Raw genomic sequence first — 19788 nt, 5'->3', positions numbered from 1 at the left:
AAATAAGCTGCTATGTCTTTTATTGTTTATAATGTATCTATTAATGACGATAGAATTTAATAAACTGTTGTCATGTAAACTGTATTTTTCATGTAGAGCATTGAGCAATATCATAAATGGACATGACATTTTTATTATACAATATATATATATATATATATATATATATATATATATATATATATATATATATATATATATATATATATATATATATATATAATTATAATGAATACAGGTTATATTATTATTATGATTTTCTTGTACAAATGAATAATGTGCTTAAATTTTATGTAAACTAACTCAATTATAAATGTATAATCATTTATGAATAAAGCATTTGATTTATGGCCATTTGCTTAATTGGATAAAATCTTCATGTGCAATATTTGGTCACAAATGACCTAAGAAAGCATCAAAGAAAGCATCTAAGAAAGCCTAAGACCTAAGAAAGCATCTTGTGAGCAGTCTTGACCATCTCATATATTACCCTTGTCATGCGTGTTAAACATTGACCCAATCCCAGTCTGTGTCCTCGTTGGTGCATCAGGTTCTAGTGAAGATGATAACCTACGTTTAACTATACTGTACAGTACAGTGGAACCTCAAAAATCCAGTTAATATTGTTCAGAATGGTCCAGGATGGACCGAAACGTCGTCGTCCCTTCACCTTCTAGTGTGTGGTCTGGTCAACATATTGTGCAGGACTTGTAAATTTTCTGAACTTTCAAATACTGTACCAAGTTTCTTAATTCGTGTGAATTTGTGAATTTTGATTCTTAATTTGTGAACTTTCAAATACTTTGCAAATACTGTACTAAGTTTCTTAATTTGTGTTCTCACCAAAATTTATAAAATACTGTACATTTTTTCTGTTTTCGTACTAAAAAAATAAACAAAATAAAAAGGGATTTGAAAATTATAAGGAATATAATATTATACAGTACAATACTGTACCTACCTTTTTGTAAACCCAGTTTATCCACATAAATTGCCTGATCCACTTTATCAACATTTGAGCCACTCAATGTTTTCTCTACTAATGTTTCCAGCAGACACACTCAGACCTTCACAAAGCACTCAAGAGTGTGAAAGACTTGCTGTAAACTCCTTACCTAAATTTCACAAATACACAAGAGTGGGTCTTCATCCTATGTTATTATGTTTGTGAGAATACTGTACATTAACATTACTAATTGAAATTGATGTTACGTATCATTATAATAATATTGAATAATAATTTTGTCAGTAGAGCAGCAAGCTCCGCAGTCTTGAAATGTTTACCATATTTTATTTCCAATCAGCTGTTTATTGTTCTACGTTACTTTTGAGCATATGTAAATGTAACCCAGTCACTCCTGTACCGTACGGTGGATTTTTTCTTAGATTTTAACATGGTTAAAATGCCCTCCATGCTACACTTCATTTTCAATGACTTTGTCTACTTTTATTTGCAACTTCATGATAGGGGATACATGCAATATCTACAATAAGTCTGCAGCCAATATCACTAGATTACCAAAGATACAAAGGAGTCCCCTTCCAGGTAACATTCTGTATTACATTATGGTGCTAAACTCCATCCACCTGAGGAGTGTCATATGAACATTCTGCGTTACATTATGGTGCTAAGCTCCACCCACTCGTGAGGAATGTCATACGAACATTCTGTGTTACATTATGGTGCTAAGCTCCACCCACACGTGAGGAATGTCATACGAACATTCTGTGTTACATTATGGTGCTAAGCTCCACCCACTCGTGAGGAATGTCATACGAACATTCTGTGTTACATTATGGTGCTAAGCTCCACCCACTCGTGAGGAATGTCATATGAACATTCTGTGTTACATTATGGTGCTAAGCTCCACCCACTCGTGAGGAATGTCAAACGAACATTCTGCGTTATATTATGGTGTAAAATTCATGTCTGAAAAATATTTGTAAGTCAGTGGTACATAATGCCCATTCCGAGTACGAGTTTGCCAATTCTCATGCAATTCATCAATAATAAAAACTAAAGATGACCTTGAGTTTTATTTTGACTGCTCTAGATTATTCACAAGCATATTATATTCATGTGTAATATAATAGCGGTCTTTTGAGTTTACTAACACTGAGAACCACAATATGAAGTGCTTGTGGAAGACAGCAAAGGCCAGATGAATTGACTTTTAATTTCACTTGTGTAACACGTCTCCCTGTAAGGATAATCAATACATTTCCACTTGGTCGTATATATATGTATAATAATAAGTAACAATTTGACCTACACTGTAAATAGAGAATATACAGTACTGTTCTGTATACATTTCTTTAACATTTGCTTAATATAAATAGAATTTGTGAATGTATATATATATATTGTGGATGTCACTGCAACACTGTTTTATATATGTGGAAATAAATGTGGCAAAATCTTTTTGTATTTTATTTAACAATGCAGAAGGGGTCTCAAGTACACTAAGACAAGGAGTACAAACTGCACCTCTTTGTACGCACCCTCTCTTCTCCTCCCCAACACAATGACTCAAGCGGACTCCTCCACATATTTCATCCCCCTACATTATTTTGCACATTTCTCCAACCTTCCTTGCAGTCACGTACTCTCAGCAAACACCTAACTTAATAATTATGCCTTTGTATCTCTGGTGATTATCACACATCATCACCCTCATAGAAGCTAATGATTTAAAACACTTTTTGTCAGTAAATTTGCTGATAGTGTTCAAGCACAAATATTAAACTAAATGGTAAAAGAATCAGTCAAGATCACTGTCGCCCGTGAAGAGGTCACGATGCTTACAAAATTGAACAATGAATCATTCTAAATTTTATCATATAATTATATATTTAAAAGCTTTGTTAAATGTAAATTTAAAACATAGAAAAGGATGCCCTAAAGATAATGATAAAAATAAGACTAAGATATTAGAATGTAAAGAAAAATAAGCCTCTGGCTTGGGTGAATGCCTTACACCAGCAATGGACATGCATTACGAGAAGTTAAACAATACGTAATGCCCTCCACCCCCCTCCCCCCAATTAACATGCACGACAAGAAGTTAAACCACACGCAGCATTAAGGGGGAAAAATCTTTTATCATTATTGTCTCATTTTTTTGTTTGTGTTTTGTTGAGTGTGCAGCCTGAGACAGGATCATCTCCCGATGTTTCACCAACCTTCACAGGTAGACACACACCAAGCCTGAGACAGGCTCCTTCCCTGTCTCCCCTGTCAATGAAGAAAAAAGGCTTCACCAGCCTTCAGAGGCACACACCTCAAGGACCATTTCAAACATTTCACTGCCATTTGAGCACAAATAAGTGTAGAAAAACTTTGACTTTAAAAGAACTGGACGACCTTTGCCACCTATTGCTTTCACACTTGATGTTATCACTTAAAAAAATAATGTAGGTAGACAACTACCATCTATGAAGTTCATTGAAATTTGATAACATAATTTATTTCCACAGCACAAACACGCATACAAATGGACAATTAAATGAGATATTCATGGCTTACCTCTTACTCTATATGGATATAAATGATATCACTCTTGGCAGAATTATATAATGCAACACGAAGCCCCCGAATACAGTTAATTACAAATGCATACAACTGATACCCTGTGTCAGGTTTTCTCAACTAAATTAGCACAGAAAGCTTGAGATTACTTTACAGTATAAATCTGCCTCCACAACAAGAGGTGTGGAATGCTCGGTACGGAGGCCCTGCCTGCCGACCACCCGCACCGTGCTGCGTCGCCACAAGCCGCTACGTTAACACACGTCAATCACTGGGACGGAAGTACTCAAGGTACTAAAGTTATTTTGGCAAGTCTATCCATGAGCATTATACAACTAAGCGGAATGCTATAACCCAAATATGAGGAATGAGTAACACATTCCCTGCAACACTACATTCCTCTCCATCCATAACATGCCAACAAAGTTTATAATTATTCAGATATTAACTTATTTGAAATTACTGTACAAAGCAAATATTTCCACACAAGAAGATTTTATCATATTATAATAGCCTGACTGTTATATCATGTTCAACTACCATGTTCAACACACTGAGGCGGTGTTGAACACTGCCTCAGTGTTATAGCATGTTCAACACACAGCTTCAGCGTTTTCAATATGCGGAGAAGAAAACAAGTTGGGAGTTAAGCATCACAGGTTCGAACACTTCTTTTTCCAAACTTAATAACCCAGACTGTACTGAGATGAAGCTAAGTCCTCCTGAACACTATTTCAGTCATGCTCATATCTCCTGTACTCTGCTGGACATTTCCTGTACTGTGCTCTACATGTTAACATTTATTACTCGGTTTTACACCCAAACATTGCCTTTAACGTGTGTTCTAAATGTGTTTAATTGATAAAGGATTATAATGCCGTACAGGTTCTCTAGCTTATTCCCTACATGCCTTATGTGATAGTTGCAGGTACACACTTCTGAACAACAATGCCAATTCCATATGAACAATGAGATCAGTGTTTGGAACACAGTCTGCTATGATGTTCCTTGCCTATGTGGTCACTGCCATAGGGATATCATGGCCTCTGTCTCTATTATTATTACCTTATGTTCCCCACATCGAGGCTCTCTTCATTGCAAACAATACACAAGTTTTGAGTAAGCTTTGTCCTTAACTGAAGGAAGTTTCACCCATTAAATACTTCTCTGCAATCTGATACAGTTTGACTACACCAATCATGTCTTCAGATGCAACAGCAAACTACACTGGAAAAGTTCTTCCATCTACTGGCTTTATCTAAAGCATTCATCTTTTTTTATCAAATTTACATCAAAACATAAGTGCAAAATGTCAAAATCAAATGGGAAGTTTTTTGTAGCATCATAAATATTGTACCGAACAAATCAACACAAAAAGTTTTAAATCCCTTACACAAAGCCACTGAAGAACTTTGATGCTTGTAAAACCACACGTGTATCTTTTTCTCACTCGGGGGTTCCAAGACTGTAAAGAACACGGTAGTGTGCACTCGTTTCTTCAGACATACAACACAACTACGGATATATTTATACTTTGTGACAACACACTTTCAACACATCCATCACCTTATCTCTCAGAATGTTCGGTAATATGTTTATTGTTTGTGATGTGTGTCTATATATGTATGAACACGTTGTACTGAACAGGGTGAGAATAGCTTGAGCTACCTCATCCCTTTGTGTGTATTTTACCTCAATAAACTTATTTCAATTTCATCCATCACCCCCAACAAAGAATTAGTGTTAATTCCTTTCAACAGTGAACTTCATCTGACTCCTTTTGAGTTACAAGCATTGAAATTTTCTGTTTACCATAAATTAGTAAAATATTTGCACTTTCATAATATTGTGGAAACATTTAAAATTAAAATAAAACATTTTCTCTGGCATGAACATATCTATGGTATAGAAGTAATAAGCAAATCTTACCACTCTTCATAGATTACAAACTGTATAACCAAATTTAACAAACACTTCAGTCCTCCTTAAAAGCAAAGCATTAGAAAACTAGGTTTTTGGCTGTTTCCTACCTACTCCAAACCAGCCAAAGATACATCACCAGGAACTAGTCGGCGGGTGCTACAGAGTCTCGGGTTCCGAGAAGCACACCACACCCGGATGCAAGACAGGAGGCTGTGTCGTCCTCTTGAACACCTTAAAAGAAAAAATTTAAGAATGACGCATTTCACATTTAACTGTCTTGCCGAGAGGTTTGCTACAAGACAAGTGTCTAGCAGAAGCTAGGAGAAATAAAGGGGTATATGCAGACGAAGAGTCACAGCAACGTGGCTGAAATATGTTGACCAAACCACACACTAGAAAGTGAAGGGCCGACGACGTTTCGGTCCGTCCTGGACCATTCTCACAATCGGCTTGAGAATGGTCCAGGACGGGCCGAAATGTCGTCATCCCTTCACCTTCTAGTGTGTGGTTTGGTCAACATAAAGGGGTACATGATTCAACTGTACAAAATACTAAGGGGAATTGATGAAAAAAAGAATGTTTAGGTTGAGCAGTAACATAATTACAAGACATGCATGGAAACTAGACGCAGATAATTAAATGAATGTGAGGAAACACTTCATTGCAACGGCAGTAAGTGAAATGGCCTAAAAGGGTAAACACATAGTATAGGCCACCTCCATCCATGGTTTAAAAAGCAGATATGACATGAAACAGAAGGGTCGGGAGTCATGTCATTTGATGACAAACGGATGTAAAGGAAAGGCTCAGGACCTAAGCTGGTCCTGCATACCACTGCTACACTGTTTACCTGGGTTCATACCTTCTCGGGACATGAAAGTGGAAAATACGGTAACGATGATGAAGGTGATAATGATCTTTATTTACTGTCCTGTGATGTCATATTTTTAAGCGATGCTCTATTCTTCTCCACAGTAAATGTCATGTTATAGAAATATTAAACAAATGAATAAAAACTGGATAATTCTTATGCTTAGCTAATTTTAACCACCATTCTCTCTACATAATCTGAGTTAGTGCCATTTTACTGTATACGAAGTGGGCTTTCATGGTGCAAACAGGATCACTGATAGAGTGAGAAGCCTTACCTCATCCAAGAAGTGAGCCAACACTTGATAATAACCAGGGCATTTCCACGTCTCGTTGTGTGAACCCTGAGTGAACTGCATGAGGCGTTTTGCTGGTGATGCACAACAGTGGTACAGTTCCATCATCATGCGAGGAGGCACCAGGGAGTCCGCCTGGCCCGAGAGGAATAACGTTGGCACAACCACTCGGCACATTTTGTATTTAGACAGGTACTGTCAAGATGGAAATTACAATATGAACTTTAAAACAGTGGACAAATATTGTTCCTATCGTTGTACATCTAAATTAGTAAATGTCTATATACAGAACTTACAACCTAAGCTCACCTCTAGCCCAGTGCCAACAACAAAAAAATACAAATAAAAAATGCCTTAGAAAAATTATCCAAATTGTCCAACAGAAAAAATCCAAAATGCCCCCAACCTCACCCCCCCAAAAATCCCAAGCAGTCAACAAAAAGATGCTAAACACCAGCAAAAAGAGTGCCTAATGCCCAACAAAGAAAAATCTAAATGCTTCAACGTTTCATTGGGCATTTAGCATTTTTTTGTTGGCCATTTGCCACTTTTTTGTTGGGCTTTTGCCACTTTGTAGTTGAGCATTTGCCACTTTTTTGAAGGGCATTTGCCACTTTTTTTGTTGGGCATTTGCCCCTTTTTTGTTGGGCAGTTGGGAGTTTGTTCTTTAGGCTTTAGGGTGTTTTTGTTGTTGTTGTTCATTTTAGATTTTTATTGGGCATTTTGGGGTTTTTCTTGTGCACTTTTGGGGTTTTTCTTGGGCTTTTTGAAATTTTTGTTTGGCATTTTGTATTTTTTCCTTGGGAATTTTGGATTTTGTTCCAGCCATTTTTTTCTTGGGCATTTAGCACATTTTTGTTGGGAGAGCGGAGGGAATTATCAGGGGAAAGCATCAAGCCATTATGACTATACAATAAATGTCCCGAAAAAGTTACAAAAATAGAACATATTGTTTATAGAGAAGGATGTACAAAAGCAATATTACTGTAGAACAAAAGCATTAAGCATAACATGGAGATCTTACCATAATACAAAAGCAGTACACGTAATATGGCGATCTTATTATGCGGCAGTACATACAGTATGGTGATGTATTATACAGTAGTACAAAAGTAGTATGCATAACATGGTGATCTTACTGTAGTACATGAGCAATATGCACAAGACACAGATCTTACTGTAGTACATGAGCAGTATGCACAAGACACAGATCTTACTGTAGCACAAGACCAGTATGCACAAGACACAGATCTTACTGTAGCACAAGACCAGTATGCACAAGACACAGATCTTACTGTAGCACAAGACCAGTATGCACAAGACACAGATCTTACTGTAGCACAAGACCAGTATGCACAAGACACAGATCTTACTGTAGCACAAGACCAGTATGCACAAGACACAGATCTTACTGTAGTACATGAGCAGTATGCACAAGACACAGATCTTACTGTAGCACAAGACCAGTATGCACAAGACACAGATCTTACTGTAGTACATGAGCAGTATGCACAAGACACAGATCTTACTGTAGCACAAGACCAGTATACATAAGACACAGATCTTACTGTAGTACATGAGCAGTATGCACAAGACACAGATCTTACTGTAGCACAAGACCAGTATACATAAGACACAGATCTTACTGTAGTACATGAGCAGTATGCACAAGACACAGATCTTACTGTAGCACAAGACCAGTATACATAAGAGGTTCAACTTACCTTATTTTTGTGGCACCAGTGAGGTAATTTAGCAAGAAGTTTCACACCAGAGAAGAGCACCTTAGCCATCTCTGGTATAGAAGTGAAGGTGTTCTCCAGCACCACCGCGGCTACTCTGCTGCTGATCTCGGACCGGCTCACACAATCCACCGCCACTGCTCCACCTCAAAAGTCATGTTCTGCTGTTAAACAGTGCAGGTGATATAGACGTCAGTACCTAACAATTATGTATTCACTCAACGACCATTAGACTTCAATGAGACAAATTTCTCCACACAGTCCTTTCCTACATTCACGGGAGGAGAGCTATCCCTAATTCTTGCAAGATGTAATGCATCTTATTACTCATAATAATTATTGTTATTAGTGCTCATGCCTTTCTCCATCGGGAGGACACCACATGCTTCACTCCTTCAGGAGGGCACCACATAGCTCACTCTTCAAGAAGGGGCACCATATACACCACTTGTTTAAGAGGGACACCATATGCCCCACTCCTTCAGGAGGGCACCACATAGCTCACTCTTCAAGAAGGGGCACCATATACATCACTTGTTTAAGAGGGGCACCATATGCCCCACTCCTTCAGGAGGGGCACCACATATCACTGATTACCTTCACAGCCATTTAAAAGCACAAATAAACACAAACTTCTTACCTAATGATCTACCAAATACTATAATTTTATTTTGATCTATATCTGATCTAGTCTTGAGGTAGGATATAGCAGCTTGAGCATCAAGATAGAGACCTTCCTCGGAGGGTGTGCCCTCACTTAGTCCATAGCCGCGGTACTCCAACAACAGAAGGTTGATTCCCAGCCATCTATACATTCCGTACACATTGCTTAGCCTGAATAAACAAAATATCACATTAAATACAGGAGGTAGAAGGTCAACACAAGCAAGTATTGTGAGCAACATGAAGAATGCTAATGACAGTACTGTACCCTGCACTAACAAAACTAGCAGCTCATATACTAATAAATTGGAACCATTTTAAGTTTGAAGGAAAATATGACAAAATCCATAAACATTGGGAGCTGTAATGAACGATTCTTATATTACAAATCTCCACAACATCCATATACAGTAATCTAGTGATAATTTTATGGTTTTGACAATAAAGGTAAAGTTTAGAGTACTGTATATAGCAAGAACACCTTTGAGCATATTCCCTTTGTTACTTTCAAGTTAAGAATTTACGGGTGTTAGACTGAATTCATGAACATTCAATGCTGCAGCGTTCTCTATCAACAACCCTGCAGAGCCATATAAAGTGACACGACCACACTGAAGAAAGGCTCAATCCACCCAAAATTACCATCGGATGTAAGGTTTGAAAACCTGCTTGATACCTGCTTGATGGGGTTCTGGGAATTCTTCTACTCCCCAAGCCCGGCCTGAGGCCAGGCTCGACTTGTGAGAGTTTGGTCCACCAGGCTGTTGCTTGGAGCGGCCCGCAGGCCCACATACCCACCACAGCCCGGCTGATCCGGAACTTCTCTTAGAAAACCGTCCAGTTTTCTCTTGAAGATGTCCACGGTTGTTCCGGCAATATTTCTTATAGTCGCTGGGAGGACGTTGAACAACCGCGGACCTCTGATGTTTTACTTGCTTTTTGCCAGTCTGACCACCAGCCACCGACCCCCAGACTGTACCACCAACACTTCCCAGGCTCCCCAGACCTGGTTCACTTCACATTCTCATTGATGCAAACACAAAATCTGCATACTGAAGAGAGCAGGAGACAATGATCTTATTTCTAAGTTATCATGTTAGGTTGTTCCATAAGGTTAGCCTCAGGAAACACTTTATTGATGCCACCATATTACCTATGAAGCAGTTGAAAAATACAATAGTCTACAATAGTTGAAAACTGAGGCTGTCAGCACTAAAACTTCAACATATGAGCTTAGTGGCTACTTCATAAGCAGCATTTGTATGACATTCCAGCATGCTGCACCATGCATAGGTTCATTGATTACCATAGAGCGCCTGACAGCTGGGTGGACAGCGCTTCGGACTACACTGCAAGCAAGCAGTTTATGAAGCCTCACTTCACAGTCACTTCTGAGAATTCGGTAGACATTTGAGTCTTTGTTAATGTACTGTATCTCTCATGATCATTCTGGTTGAGAATAAAGCTTTTCTCCATTGCCTTTCTGAAACCTTATATGACCTGCAGGGATGTTAGATCCCTATAGCATTGGTGCCTCAATGTCGTAAGGACTCACCATCTGTGAATCAGATTCATGACAGCAAATTATTACTGTAGGAAGAACCCAAATACAATAGCTTAGGAAGTCAGACATTAGCACTTCACCTGTGACCTAGATTGCCAGCATTGCCGTGGAGATATACAAAGGTTGGCGCAGACTTCACAGCCATGGAATCCTGCTTGACAAAAACGGCATGAAGTTTGGTCCCATCACGTGCGTATAAAAACAGGTTCTCCGATGGTAAGCCTATGGAAGAGGGAGTCTGTACTAACACACGAGAGTCTGGAGGAAAGTTGGGCCAGTAGACGAGAAGGTCGCTGATCTGGTACACCACTCCTGTAGGTAAAACGTACAAATATCGGAAAGGCAGCTTGAAACGATACAGAGAAAACAAAGAGGAAGACACCCTTAAAGTACCATAACGTAATTACTTTCCGAGTCATTTATAAACAATTACTGAAACACAAACACATTAGTTAACTTTATTCTCCGACAGGATCACAAATTTCTCACCTGAGAAGGCGAACAGAAGGAGAACGAAGGCCAGGAGTCCTCCGTAGAGCCAGAAAAGTACAAATATTAAAATAATCACTGTTCCTGATGTAAAGCAAAACTTTCTCATCACTGTCAGTACCAGCCCTGCTACAAACTTGATCACTGCAAAGTCTGCTTTCTGCTTCGGGGTCATGTCATCTTCACAGTGGTGGTGGTGGTGACAAACTCTCGGTCGTGGTGGCGGGTTTGGCAGTAAACATGGTTCCCCACTCTCCAGGTCGCTCGAAGCCATGGTGGTTGGCCTAACCATTGGTGTCAGGAATGTATTTCGTTCAGATTTGGAACAGGCAGTGTATATAAAATTTCATACAACACACAATTTCTTCACTGTCATAATTCTATCTGTTAATGTTGTTGGTTTTGATAAAATTTCTCCCTAATCTGTAACAAGGTTGAGTTTCCACCAAGAATGTTTCCATCCCAATCTCTTACAAAAATGTTCTTGAAAATCTCAGTGTTCCTAGAAGCCGGCAGTTCCTAGGAGCTTCCATTCCTGAGGGAGATGAGAAGATGAGAACATAAATATCTCCGGTACTCTACAGTACACCATAGGCTATATAAACTCTGCAACCTAATCATATTTTCCCAAATTACTTTAAGTTTCTTTGGTTTGATCTGCAAGACTTACGAAAGAATGTAGTCTCTGCGTAGGTAAAATCATTAGGTAAAGATTGCAGATTGGAACCAAATGTAGCCTTACCTAACAACATTTAGGAATAGGCCTTTCAGGCCAAGCAAGGCAGGCCAATCAAAATAAATACTCTATCGCTTCCAAACTTTCAACAAATAAGTGCTGTTGTTGGCTTAGGCTGAGAACATAATGTTCTGCGTTTCAGTTGAATCTGATCAGAATGTTACAAGTAATTTACAGGTTAATGCAATATCTCAAGAGATCCCTCTCACCCTGGCCAAGTTCTCTACCATATGCTCAGTATTCCTGCCGGGGAAGCTTCTGTCCTCCCACACACTCACTAACTTCCTTACAGTGTACCAGTTACACCTTGGGAGCCGGTCGGCCGAGCGGACAGCACGCTGGACTTGTGATCCTGTGGTCCCGGGTTCGATCCCAGGCGCCAGCGAGAAACAATGGGCAGAGTTTCTTTCACCCTATGCCCCTGTTACCTAGCAGTAAAATAGGTACCTGGGTGTTAGTCAGCTGTAACAGGCTGCTTCCTGGGGGTGGAGGCCTGGTCGAGGACCGGGCCGCGGGGACACTAAAGCCCCAAAACCATCTCAAGATAACCACCTGCTGGGGAAGCCCTTGTCCTCCCCCCCCCCCACACACACACACTCACTAACACCCTTACAGTGTACCAGTTACTCCTGCTGGGGAAGCCCTCCTTCACCCTGCCAGCCACTCACCAACTTGTGTATAGCGTGCTGGTCACTCCTGGCCAAGCTCTCCACACCCTCACCAACACTACCGTGTGTTCTTGGCCCGTTACTCCCTCAGGAGAAGACACTGCTCATTAAACCTGTCCGAGGAAAAACTCTTGAGACTTTCTTCGGTTACTCTCTGGGCTCCTTGGAGTTTATATAGAGGGTTCTTCCTCCTCACACGGCAGGTTGGTGTTTTGTTTTGAAGGATCAGATGACGCAATCAGTGAGGGTGAGGGAGGGTTCCGGAAGACATAAGAACATCGATTACTCTCCCAATAGTGGGTCAGAAGCCGCTTGTAGGGCGCCAGATCCTTTATACTACAGCATCTGACACTCTTTCTCTTCCTCTCCCTCGTACTTATAGCTACTCAAGTCACCGCAGCTATATGTAAATATTTTGTTTGTAAATATCTGTTTTTGTTGTTGTTCGTTTACTGTCCTCGCTCGTTAACTGTACTCGTTACATATTGTAATTGTTCATTTACGTTTATTGTTCTAACTTGCTTACTTTCCTTCCTTGTGTGCTGTCCTCCTTCGCTATCTCTCCTTACAAACCAAGTAACAGTATATTTATGTAATATTATGTATAAGAAGGTTAGGTAAGGTCGGTGTTTTCTATGAAGCTTTTCAAGGTAAACTAAAATATTCACAATCAATTAGTATGTCACATATGCACTTATTTAATAAGCCAATATTTACTATAAGCAAGTGCCAGAACGAGTTGCACACTGCAGTGTAAAAGCCTCACAAAGAAAATAACATTGAGGTATAAAGTTTATATTATACAAATTGCTTATTTACAATTTTCATGACCTCAGAATATGACTTTTGAGACAGCAAATTTATGTAGAAGTAAATCATTTGTTTGCTAAATTTTATGCATGTTAAACTCAATGCATTTAGATGTTCTTGAAATGTTCTTGTGTGGACTCATAAGGTTATAAAAACTCTATTATAACAAATCATACAAAATTCTTTATTCTGATTACAATGTTAACATGTGTCCTTAATGTTACAGGTGGTCACACTGTGTTAATATGTGTCCTTAATGTTACAGGTGGTCACACTGTGTTAATATGTGTCCTTAATGTTACAGGTGGTCACACACAGTGTTAACATGTGTCCTTAATGATACAGGTGGTCACACTGTGTTAGTGTGTCCCTAATGTTACAGGTGGTCATACACAGTGTTAACATGTGTCCCTAATGTTACATGTGGTCACACACTGTGTTAACATGTGTCCCTAATGTTACAGGTGGTCACACACTGTGTTAACATGTGTCCCTAATGTTACATGTGTTCATACATAATGTTAATATGTGTCCTTAATGATACAGGTGGTCATACACAATGTTAACATGTGTCCTTAATGTTACAGGTGGTCACACACTGTGTTAACATGTGTCCCTAATGTTACATATGGTCATACATAATGTTAATATGTGTCCTTAATGATACAGGTGGTCATACACAATGTTAACATGTGTCCCTAATGTTACATGTGGTCATACATAATGTTAATATGTGTCCTTAATGTTACAGGTGGTCACACACAGTGTTAACATGTGTCCCTAATGATAGAGGTTGTCACACACAGTGTTAATGTGTCCCTAATGATACAGGTTGTCACACTGTGTTAATATGTGTCCCTAATGATACAGGTGGTCACACACAGTGTTAACATGTGTCCTTAATGATACAGGTTGTCACACAGTGTTAACATGTGTCCCTAATGATACAGGTGGTCACACACAGTGTTAACATGTGTCCCTAATGATACAGGTGGTCACACTAATGTTAACATGTGTTCCTAATGATACAGGTGGTCACACACAGTGTTAACATGTGTCCCTAATGATACAGGTGGTCACACTAATGTTAACATGTGTCCCTAATGATACAGGTGGTCACACTAATGTTAACATGTGTCCCTAATGATACAGGTGGTCACACTAATGTTAACATGTGTCCCTAATGATACAGGTGGTCACACACAGTGTTAACATGTGTCCCTAATGATACAGGTGGTCACACTAATGTTAACATGTGTCCCTAATGATACAGGTGGTCACACTAATGTTAACATGTGTCCCTAATGATACAGGTGGTCACACTAATGTTAACATGTGTCCCTAATGATACAGGTTAATGTTACATAAATATATACTTTATCGAGCAGGATTTTGAATTGAAGGTGTTCAGGATGTTGTGGTGGATGGTGTTAACTTATTGGGTTTATCTGTTGCCTCTCTGGTGGGTCGTGAGGAAGCGGGCCTTCCCCTGGTTGATCCCTGACGCACATAGTCGTGGGGGAACCTTGGACGACCCGAGGTGGTCTTGGGGGCCCCAGGGAGGTCGTGGGGGGCGGCGCTCCTGAAGGAGGAGCTGCCCCGCAGACTGAGATGTCTGCTGTGTGAAGGGCTGCGGGTGCTGGGGGCTTGGTGAGGCGTCTCTGGCGTGGTGGTGGCGGTGCTGGGCATGTTACTGTGGGAGGAGGAGCTGGTGCTGTGGGAGGTGGTGGAGTACTGTTGGTCCTTGGAGGGCGGTGGCTCCTGTCTCTGTGTTGTGCTGTGTTCCTGGCCTTTACTCTCCTGCTGTGTCACACTGTACCCTGCAGACCCCACTTCCTGGCACTGTGTTCTGCTGTAACCCGGCGACTCGCCGTCTGGGTGCTGTACCCTACTGTACTCGCCCGACACCTTGCTGTGTTGCTGTGTTGTGCCGTACAGTGATGAACCATTGTGTCTGTGTTGCGTTGTGGTGAATGCTGAGCTGCTGTTTTGGTGCTGTGGTGTGGTGTAGGTGGACGGAGCACTGTCTTGCCGCTGGTGCTGGTGCTGCAGGTGTAGGCGAGAGATGGAGCCGGGTCCCGCAGCATCATATCTCTGTGGGTCTGGCCGCAGAGGTCCGTGGAAGCTGCTGCGGCGAGGTGGGTGGCTGTGGCAGGCGCCACCACAGCCTCTGCTGTCGTCTTGGTCGTGGTGGTGGCAGCAGTCTGCGCCCTGACAGCTCAGCGCTGCGGGGCACTGGTGCCCTGCGCTCTGCGCTGCGCTGAGAGCGGGCCGAGGGCGCTGTAGTGTGGCGAACTGCGATGTCGTGGCTCGTCTGCTGCGAGGTCCCAGCGTGGCGTACCCCAGAGGCGGCCCTGTGGGAGAACCACTCCAATATGTTAATATCCTGTATTACTCACAATGTTAAGTACGACATTCAAAAACTATTTGAGTATACCCGAGAATTCCGTTTACAGAAAACTAAATTCTGCAAAGAAAATGTTTTCATCATAGTGTTTATATTTTAAACTAACATCACAAACATCTAGATAACTATCCAGCTGGTTAGAGGGGGGGGGGGAGTTCTCATGATAATGGACTTGCTCTGAGGACGGGCTTCAGGTGTAGGTCCAAAGCTGCATCTAGATTCAGTTCGTATCTAATTTAGGTTTATAAATATCTATACTACAACACTTACAATGTTATGTTTAATAAGAACATGGCCGGATTAACTGTTCATTATAGACACAACTGTTAATGTCAGAGAATAAGATGATAACATGTTATCATGGTATGATAAGATGATAACATGTTATCATGGTATGATAAGATGATAACATGTTATCCTGTTATTCATACAGTGCGGCTCACCAGAAGTAAGTGAGGCGTGGCCACAGCGGGTGTCGAAGTAGTCTGCGCTGAGGGTGTACAGGCTGGACGGGTTGAGACTCGTGTACGTCTGTTGCTGCTGCTGTGTCTGTTGGTCACTCTGCTGCTGCTGGTGGTATGGGCGGCCCTGGTAGAGTGGTTGTGGGCGTGAGGGAGGGTGGTGAGGACACCCAGGAGGCGGCAGTGGGCGGACGTAGCCCTGGGAGTAGGTCCGGGAGTGGCTACTCTGATAGGAGCAGACGGACACCTGATCGTCTGCTGGTAGTGATCCTGAGTCTCTCCTCTGCTGCTGCTCCTGCTGCTGCTGCTGGAGGCTGGCGGGGTGGGTATCATAGGTGCTGGAAGCCAGAGAGCAGACCTCAGGGTTGGTATGAGGGTGGATATGACCCGGGATCCTGATATTCAGGGACGTAGCAGCAGGGGATATACCACCGCTGCTACAAGTCTGTGAGGGTATACCCCCATTACCATGTGTCTGTGGCGTCGGTACAATGCCGTTCTCCCTCACAGACCCGACACTCTGACCATTCCCACTGGCGGTCCTCGCCACCAGTCCGCCATTACGAGGGGAAGAGCCGCTGTTCTTCCTGTTAAGTCCACCATTTTGTAATTGTGTGAGAGTAGGTTGGCTGCCCGCTGTGGAGGACGCCGCCGACCCTCTCCTGGCGCCCTCTTTCACCAGCGACTGATCCTCCTGTCGACCAGGTGACACCTCACATGACAACAGAAACGAGAATTACATTGTGTATATGATCCCCTCATGGGAGCTGCTCCAGTGAATAATGAAATATCTATATAAAGGAGAGAGAGCGAGAGAGCGAGGTAATAAAAGTATGTGTTTGTGGGAGAAAGGAATTGGCAAAACGATCAGGGAAAGAGAAGGTCCGCAAAATAACAATTCACTTAGGGTATATTACACTAACAGTAGAAGTCTAAGAAATAAAATTAACGAATTAAATGCTCTTGTCTGCACAGAAAAAATAGATATTATTGCACTTACCGAAACGTGGATGAATGTAGAAAATAGAGAACTATTAGCTGAATATCAAATATATGGATTTAAACTATTTCACACAGATAGATATATTAGACGAGGAGGTGGAGTAGCCATATATGTTAGGGACAATTTGAAATGTAGTCTCAAAGAGGGAATCAAAACAGAGCCACACTCAGAAACTATTTGGATTGAATTAAACGAAAAAGCTAATAATATTATAATAGGAGTAATATATAGGCCACCAAATTTAGACAGAATGGAAGCAAAGCATCTATGGGATGAAATATCTAGAGCATCTAGATCTAACAGTATTTATGTCATGGGTGACTTTAATTTTAGCGGAATAAACTGGTTGAACAAAACAGGGAATAGTGAAGCAGAAGATTTTCTAGAATTAATTGACGATTGCTTTCTTACGCAACACATTAAGGAACCAACACGGGAAAATAATATTTTAGATTTAGTGTTAACTAACAGGGAAACGCAAATTAATGACATCGAAATAGGGAGTGAGCTAGGGAGCAGTGATCACAAAGAAATCAGATTTAGCATAGAATGGAATAGACCAGTAGGAGAAAATTATGTTAAAGTGCCAGATTTTCGAAAAGCTGATTTTAATAGCCTAAGACATTTTTTGGGTCAAATTGATTGGAAAGGCTTGGGTATGGGGTGTGGGCCGGTCTTGGAGCGAGACATGAACCCAGCGATAGGTGACTTAAATGGGGATTTCGATGTGGATTCAATATATAACTTATTTAAGAATATTCTAAACAAAGCACAGGAACGTAGTATACCATACAAATTGAATAGATCGTATACTAATGACCCAAAGTGGATAACAAAGAATTTGAAGAACCTTATAGGTAAAAAGAGAGCTTGGTACAAAAGGATTAAAAATGGGGAGGTCACTTTAGAACAGGAATTCGTACAACTGGTTAGAAATGTTAAAAAAGAGATAAGGAAAGCAAAAAGAAACTATGAAGTTCGCATAGCAGGGCAAGCAAAGACAAATCCTAAAGGGTTTTTTCAGTTATATCGTACTAAGACTAGGGAAAGGATAGGTCCATTAAAAACTGAGACAGGTCAAATAACAGATAGTGATGAAGAGATGAGTAGTATTTTTAATAAATATTTTGTATCTGTATTTACTAAAGAAGAACTTAACAATATGCCTTCAGCCGAACAAGTCTATGTGGGTGGGGACGAGGACAGGTTGACGAGTTTAGCAGTTACCAGGGAGGATGTTCTTAAACAAATAGTAAAACTCAAACCAAACAAATCCCCAGGGCCGGATGAAGTGTTTGCTAGGGTGCTTAAAGAATGCAAAGAGGAGCTTTGTGACCCACTGTCAACCATATTTAATAAATCAATAGAGTCAGGCAGAGTGCCAGAGTTTTGGAAAGTTGCTAATGTGATACCAGTTTTTAAGAAAGGAGATAGATCACTTGCGTCTAACTATCGACCAATTAGCCTAACGTCTATTGTGGGAAAGTTACTCGAATCTATAATAGCAAATAAAATTCGTCTTCATCTTGAAAAACATAAATTAATAATTGAGTCGCAACATGGTTTTATAAATGGCCGTTCATGTTTAAGAAATTTGTTATCTTTTTATTCTAGCATTGTTGAGGCAGTTGATAGTGGTAAGAATTGCGATGTTGTATACCTTGACTTTAGCAAAGCTTTTGATACAGTGCCACATGAAAGACTGATTAAAAAAATAGAGTCTCATGGTATTGTGGGTGCTATATTAAGCTGGATTAGGGCATGGCTATACCAAAGGAAACAGAGAGTTAGTATAAATGGAATCAAGTCAGAGTGGGAAAATGTTGTAAGTGGAGTGCCTCAAGGCTCTGTCCTGGGACCTCTGTTGTTTATAATATATATAAATGATTTAGATTCAGGTTTGAGTAGCAACATTTGCAAATTTGCCGATGATACGAAAATCGGTAGGGAAATTAATTCGGAGGAGGACTCACTATCACTTCAAGTTGATCTAGATAGGGTTTTGAAATGGTCAAAGGATTGGCAGATGCAGTTTAATGCTGATAAATGTAAAGTTCTGAGGTTAGGTAATGATGATAGAGTTACAAGATACGAGCTAGATGGTGTTGTGATTGCGAAGTCGGATTGCGAAAGGGATCTGGGAGTTATGATTAGTAAGAATTTAAAACAAAAGGATCAATGCATAAATGTTCGTAATAAGGCAAATCGGACACTTGGATTTATTAATCGCAGCGTTAGTAACAAGACACCTGGTGTGGTTCTCAAGCTATATCTTGCTCTAGTTAGGCCCCATTTAGATTATGCAGTTCAGTTTTGGTCGCCATATTATAGAATGGATATAAATTCACTTGAACGTGTCCAGCGTAGGATGACTAAGTTAATTCCCCAAATTAGAAATCTTTCATATGAAGAAAGATTAACAAAGCTTAAGTTGCATTCACTGGAAAGGCGAAGAGTTAGGGGTGACATGATAGAGGTTTACAAGTGGATGAATGGACATAACCGGGGGGATATTAATAGGGTATTAAAAGTATCAACACAGGACAGAACACGAAACAATGGATATAAATTGGATAAGTTTAGATTTAGGAAAGACTTGGGTAAATACTGGTTCAGTAACAGGGTTG

At 40.5% G+C, this 19788-nt stretch overlaps 2 protein-coding genes across 2 annotated transcripts in view; both read right to left on the bottom strand.

Moving 5' to 3' along the window:
- Positions 1-2221: 2221 nt before the first annotated feature.
- Bem46 (abhydrolase domain containing 13-like protein Bem46) lies at positions 2222-12721 on the bottom strand. The gene is made up of 7 exons (XM_045762459.2): positions 12481-12721; positions 11077-11611; positions 10668-10899; positions 9001-9194; positions 8343-8506; positions 6601-6813; positions 2222-5683 (listed from the first exon to the last, which is right to left on the bottom strand). Exons 2-7 carry the CDS (start codon positions 11366-11368, stop codon positions 5609-5611), a joined length of 1170 nt encoding a protein of 389 aa, XP_045618415.1. The 5' UTR covers positions 11369-11611; positions 12481-12721; the 3' UTR covers positions 2222-5608.
- Positions 12722-13491: 770 nt separating this feature from the next.
- Positions 13492-19788, bottom strand: part of LOC123770509 (nephrin) — a 36180-nt gene continuing 29883 nt past the window's right edge. Inside the window, exons 24-25 of the mRNA XM_069301740.1 lie at positions 16141-16852; positions 13492-15644 (exon numbers count right to left, since the gene is read on the bottom strand). Coding sequence (XP_069157841.1) covers positions 14698-15644; positions 16141-16852 — 1659 coding nt within the window. The 3' untranslated portion in view covers positions 13492-14697. The remainder of the gene's footprint in view (positions 15645-16140; positions 16853-19788) is intronic.

Source organism: Procambarus clarkii, chromosome 46, assembly GCF_040958095.1.
Source record: "Procambarus clarkii isolate CNS0578487 chromosome 46, FALCON_Pclarkii_2.0, whole genome shotgun sequence".
In the NCBI taxonomy this organism is placed as follows: domain Eukaryota; kingdom Metazoa; phylum Arthropoda; class Malacostraca; order Decapoda; family Cambaridae; genus Procambarus; species Procambarus clarkii.
Note: the sequence above shows the minus strand (reverse complement) of the source record. Positions and strands in the feature narration are given on the sequence as shown.

Excerpts from the sequence above, each read along its gene's own strand:
- Bem46 (XM_045762459.2), bottom strand. The coding sequence starts at position 11,368 with ATGGTTAGGCCAACCACCATGGCTTCGAGCGACCTGGAGAGTGGGGAA. Across the intron at positions 10,900-11,076 it reads CCTTCTGTTCGCCTTCTCAG|GAGTGGTGTACCAGATCAGC; the intron begins GTGAGAAATTTG and ends TTTTACCTACAG. Across the intron at positions 8,507-9,000 it reads AGTATTTGGTAGATCATTAG|GTGGAGCAGTGGCGGTGGAT; the intron begins GTAAGAAGTTTG and ends ATGACTTTTGAG.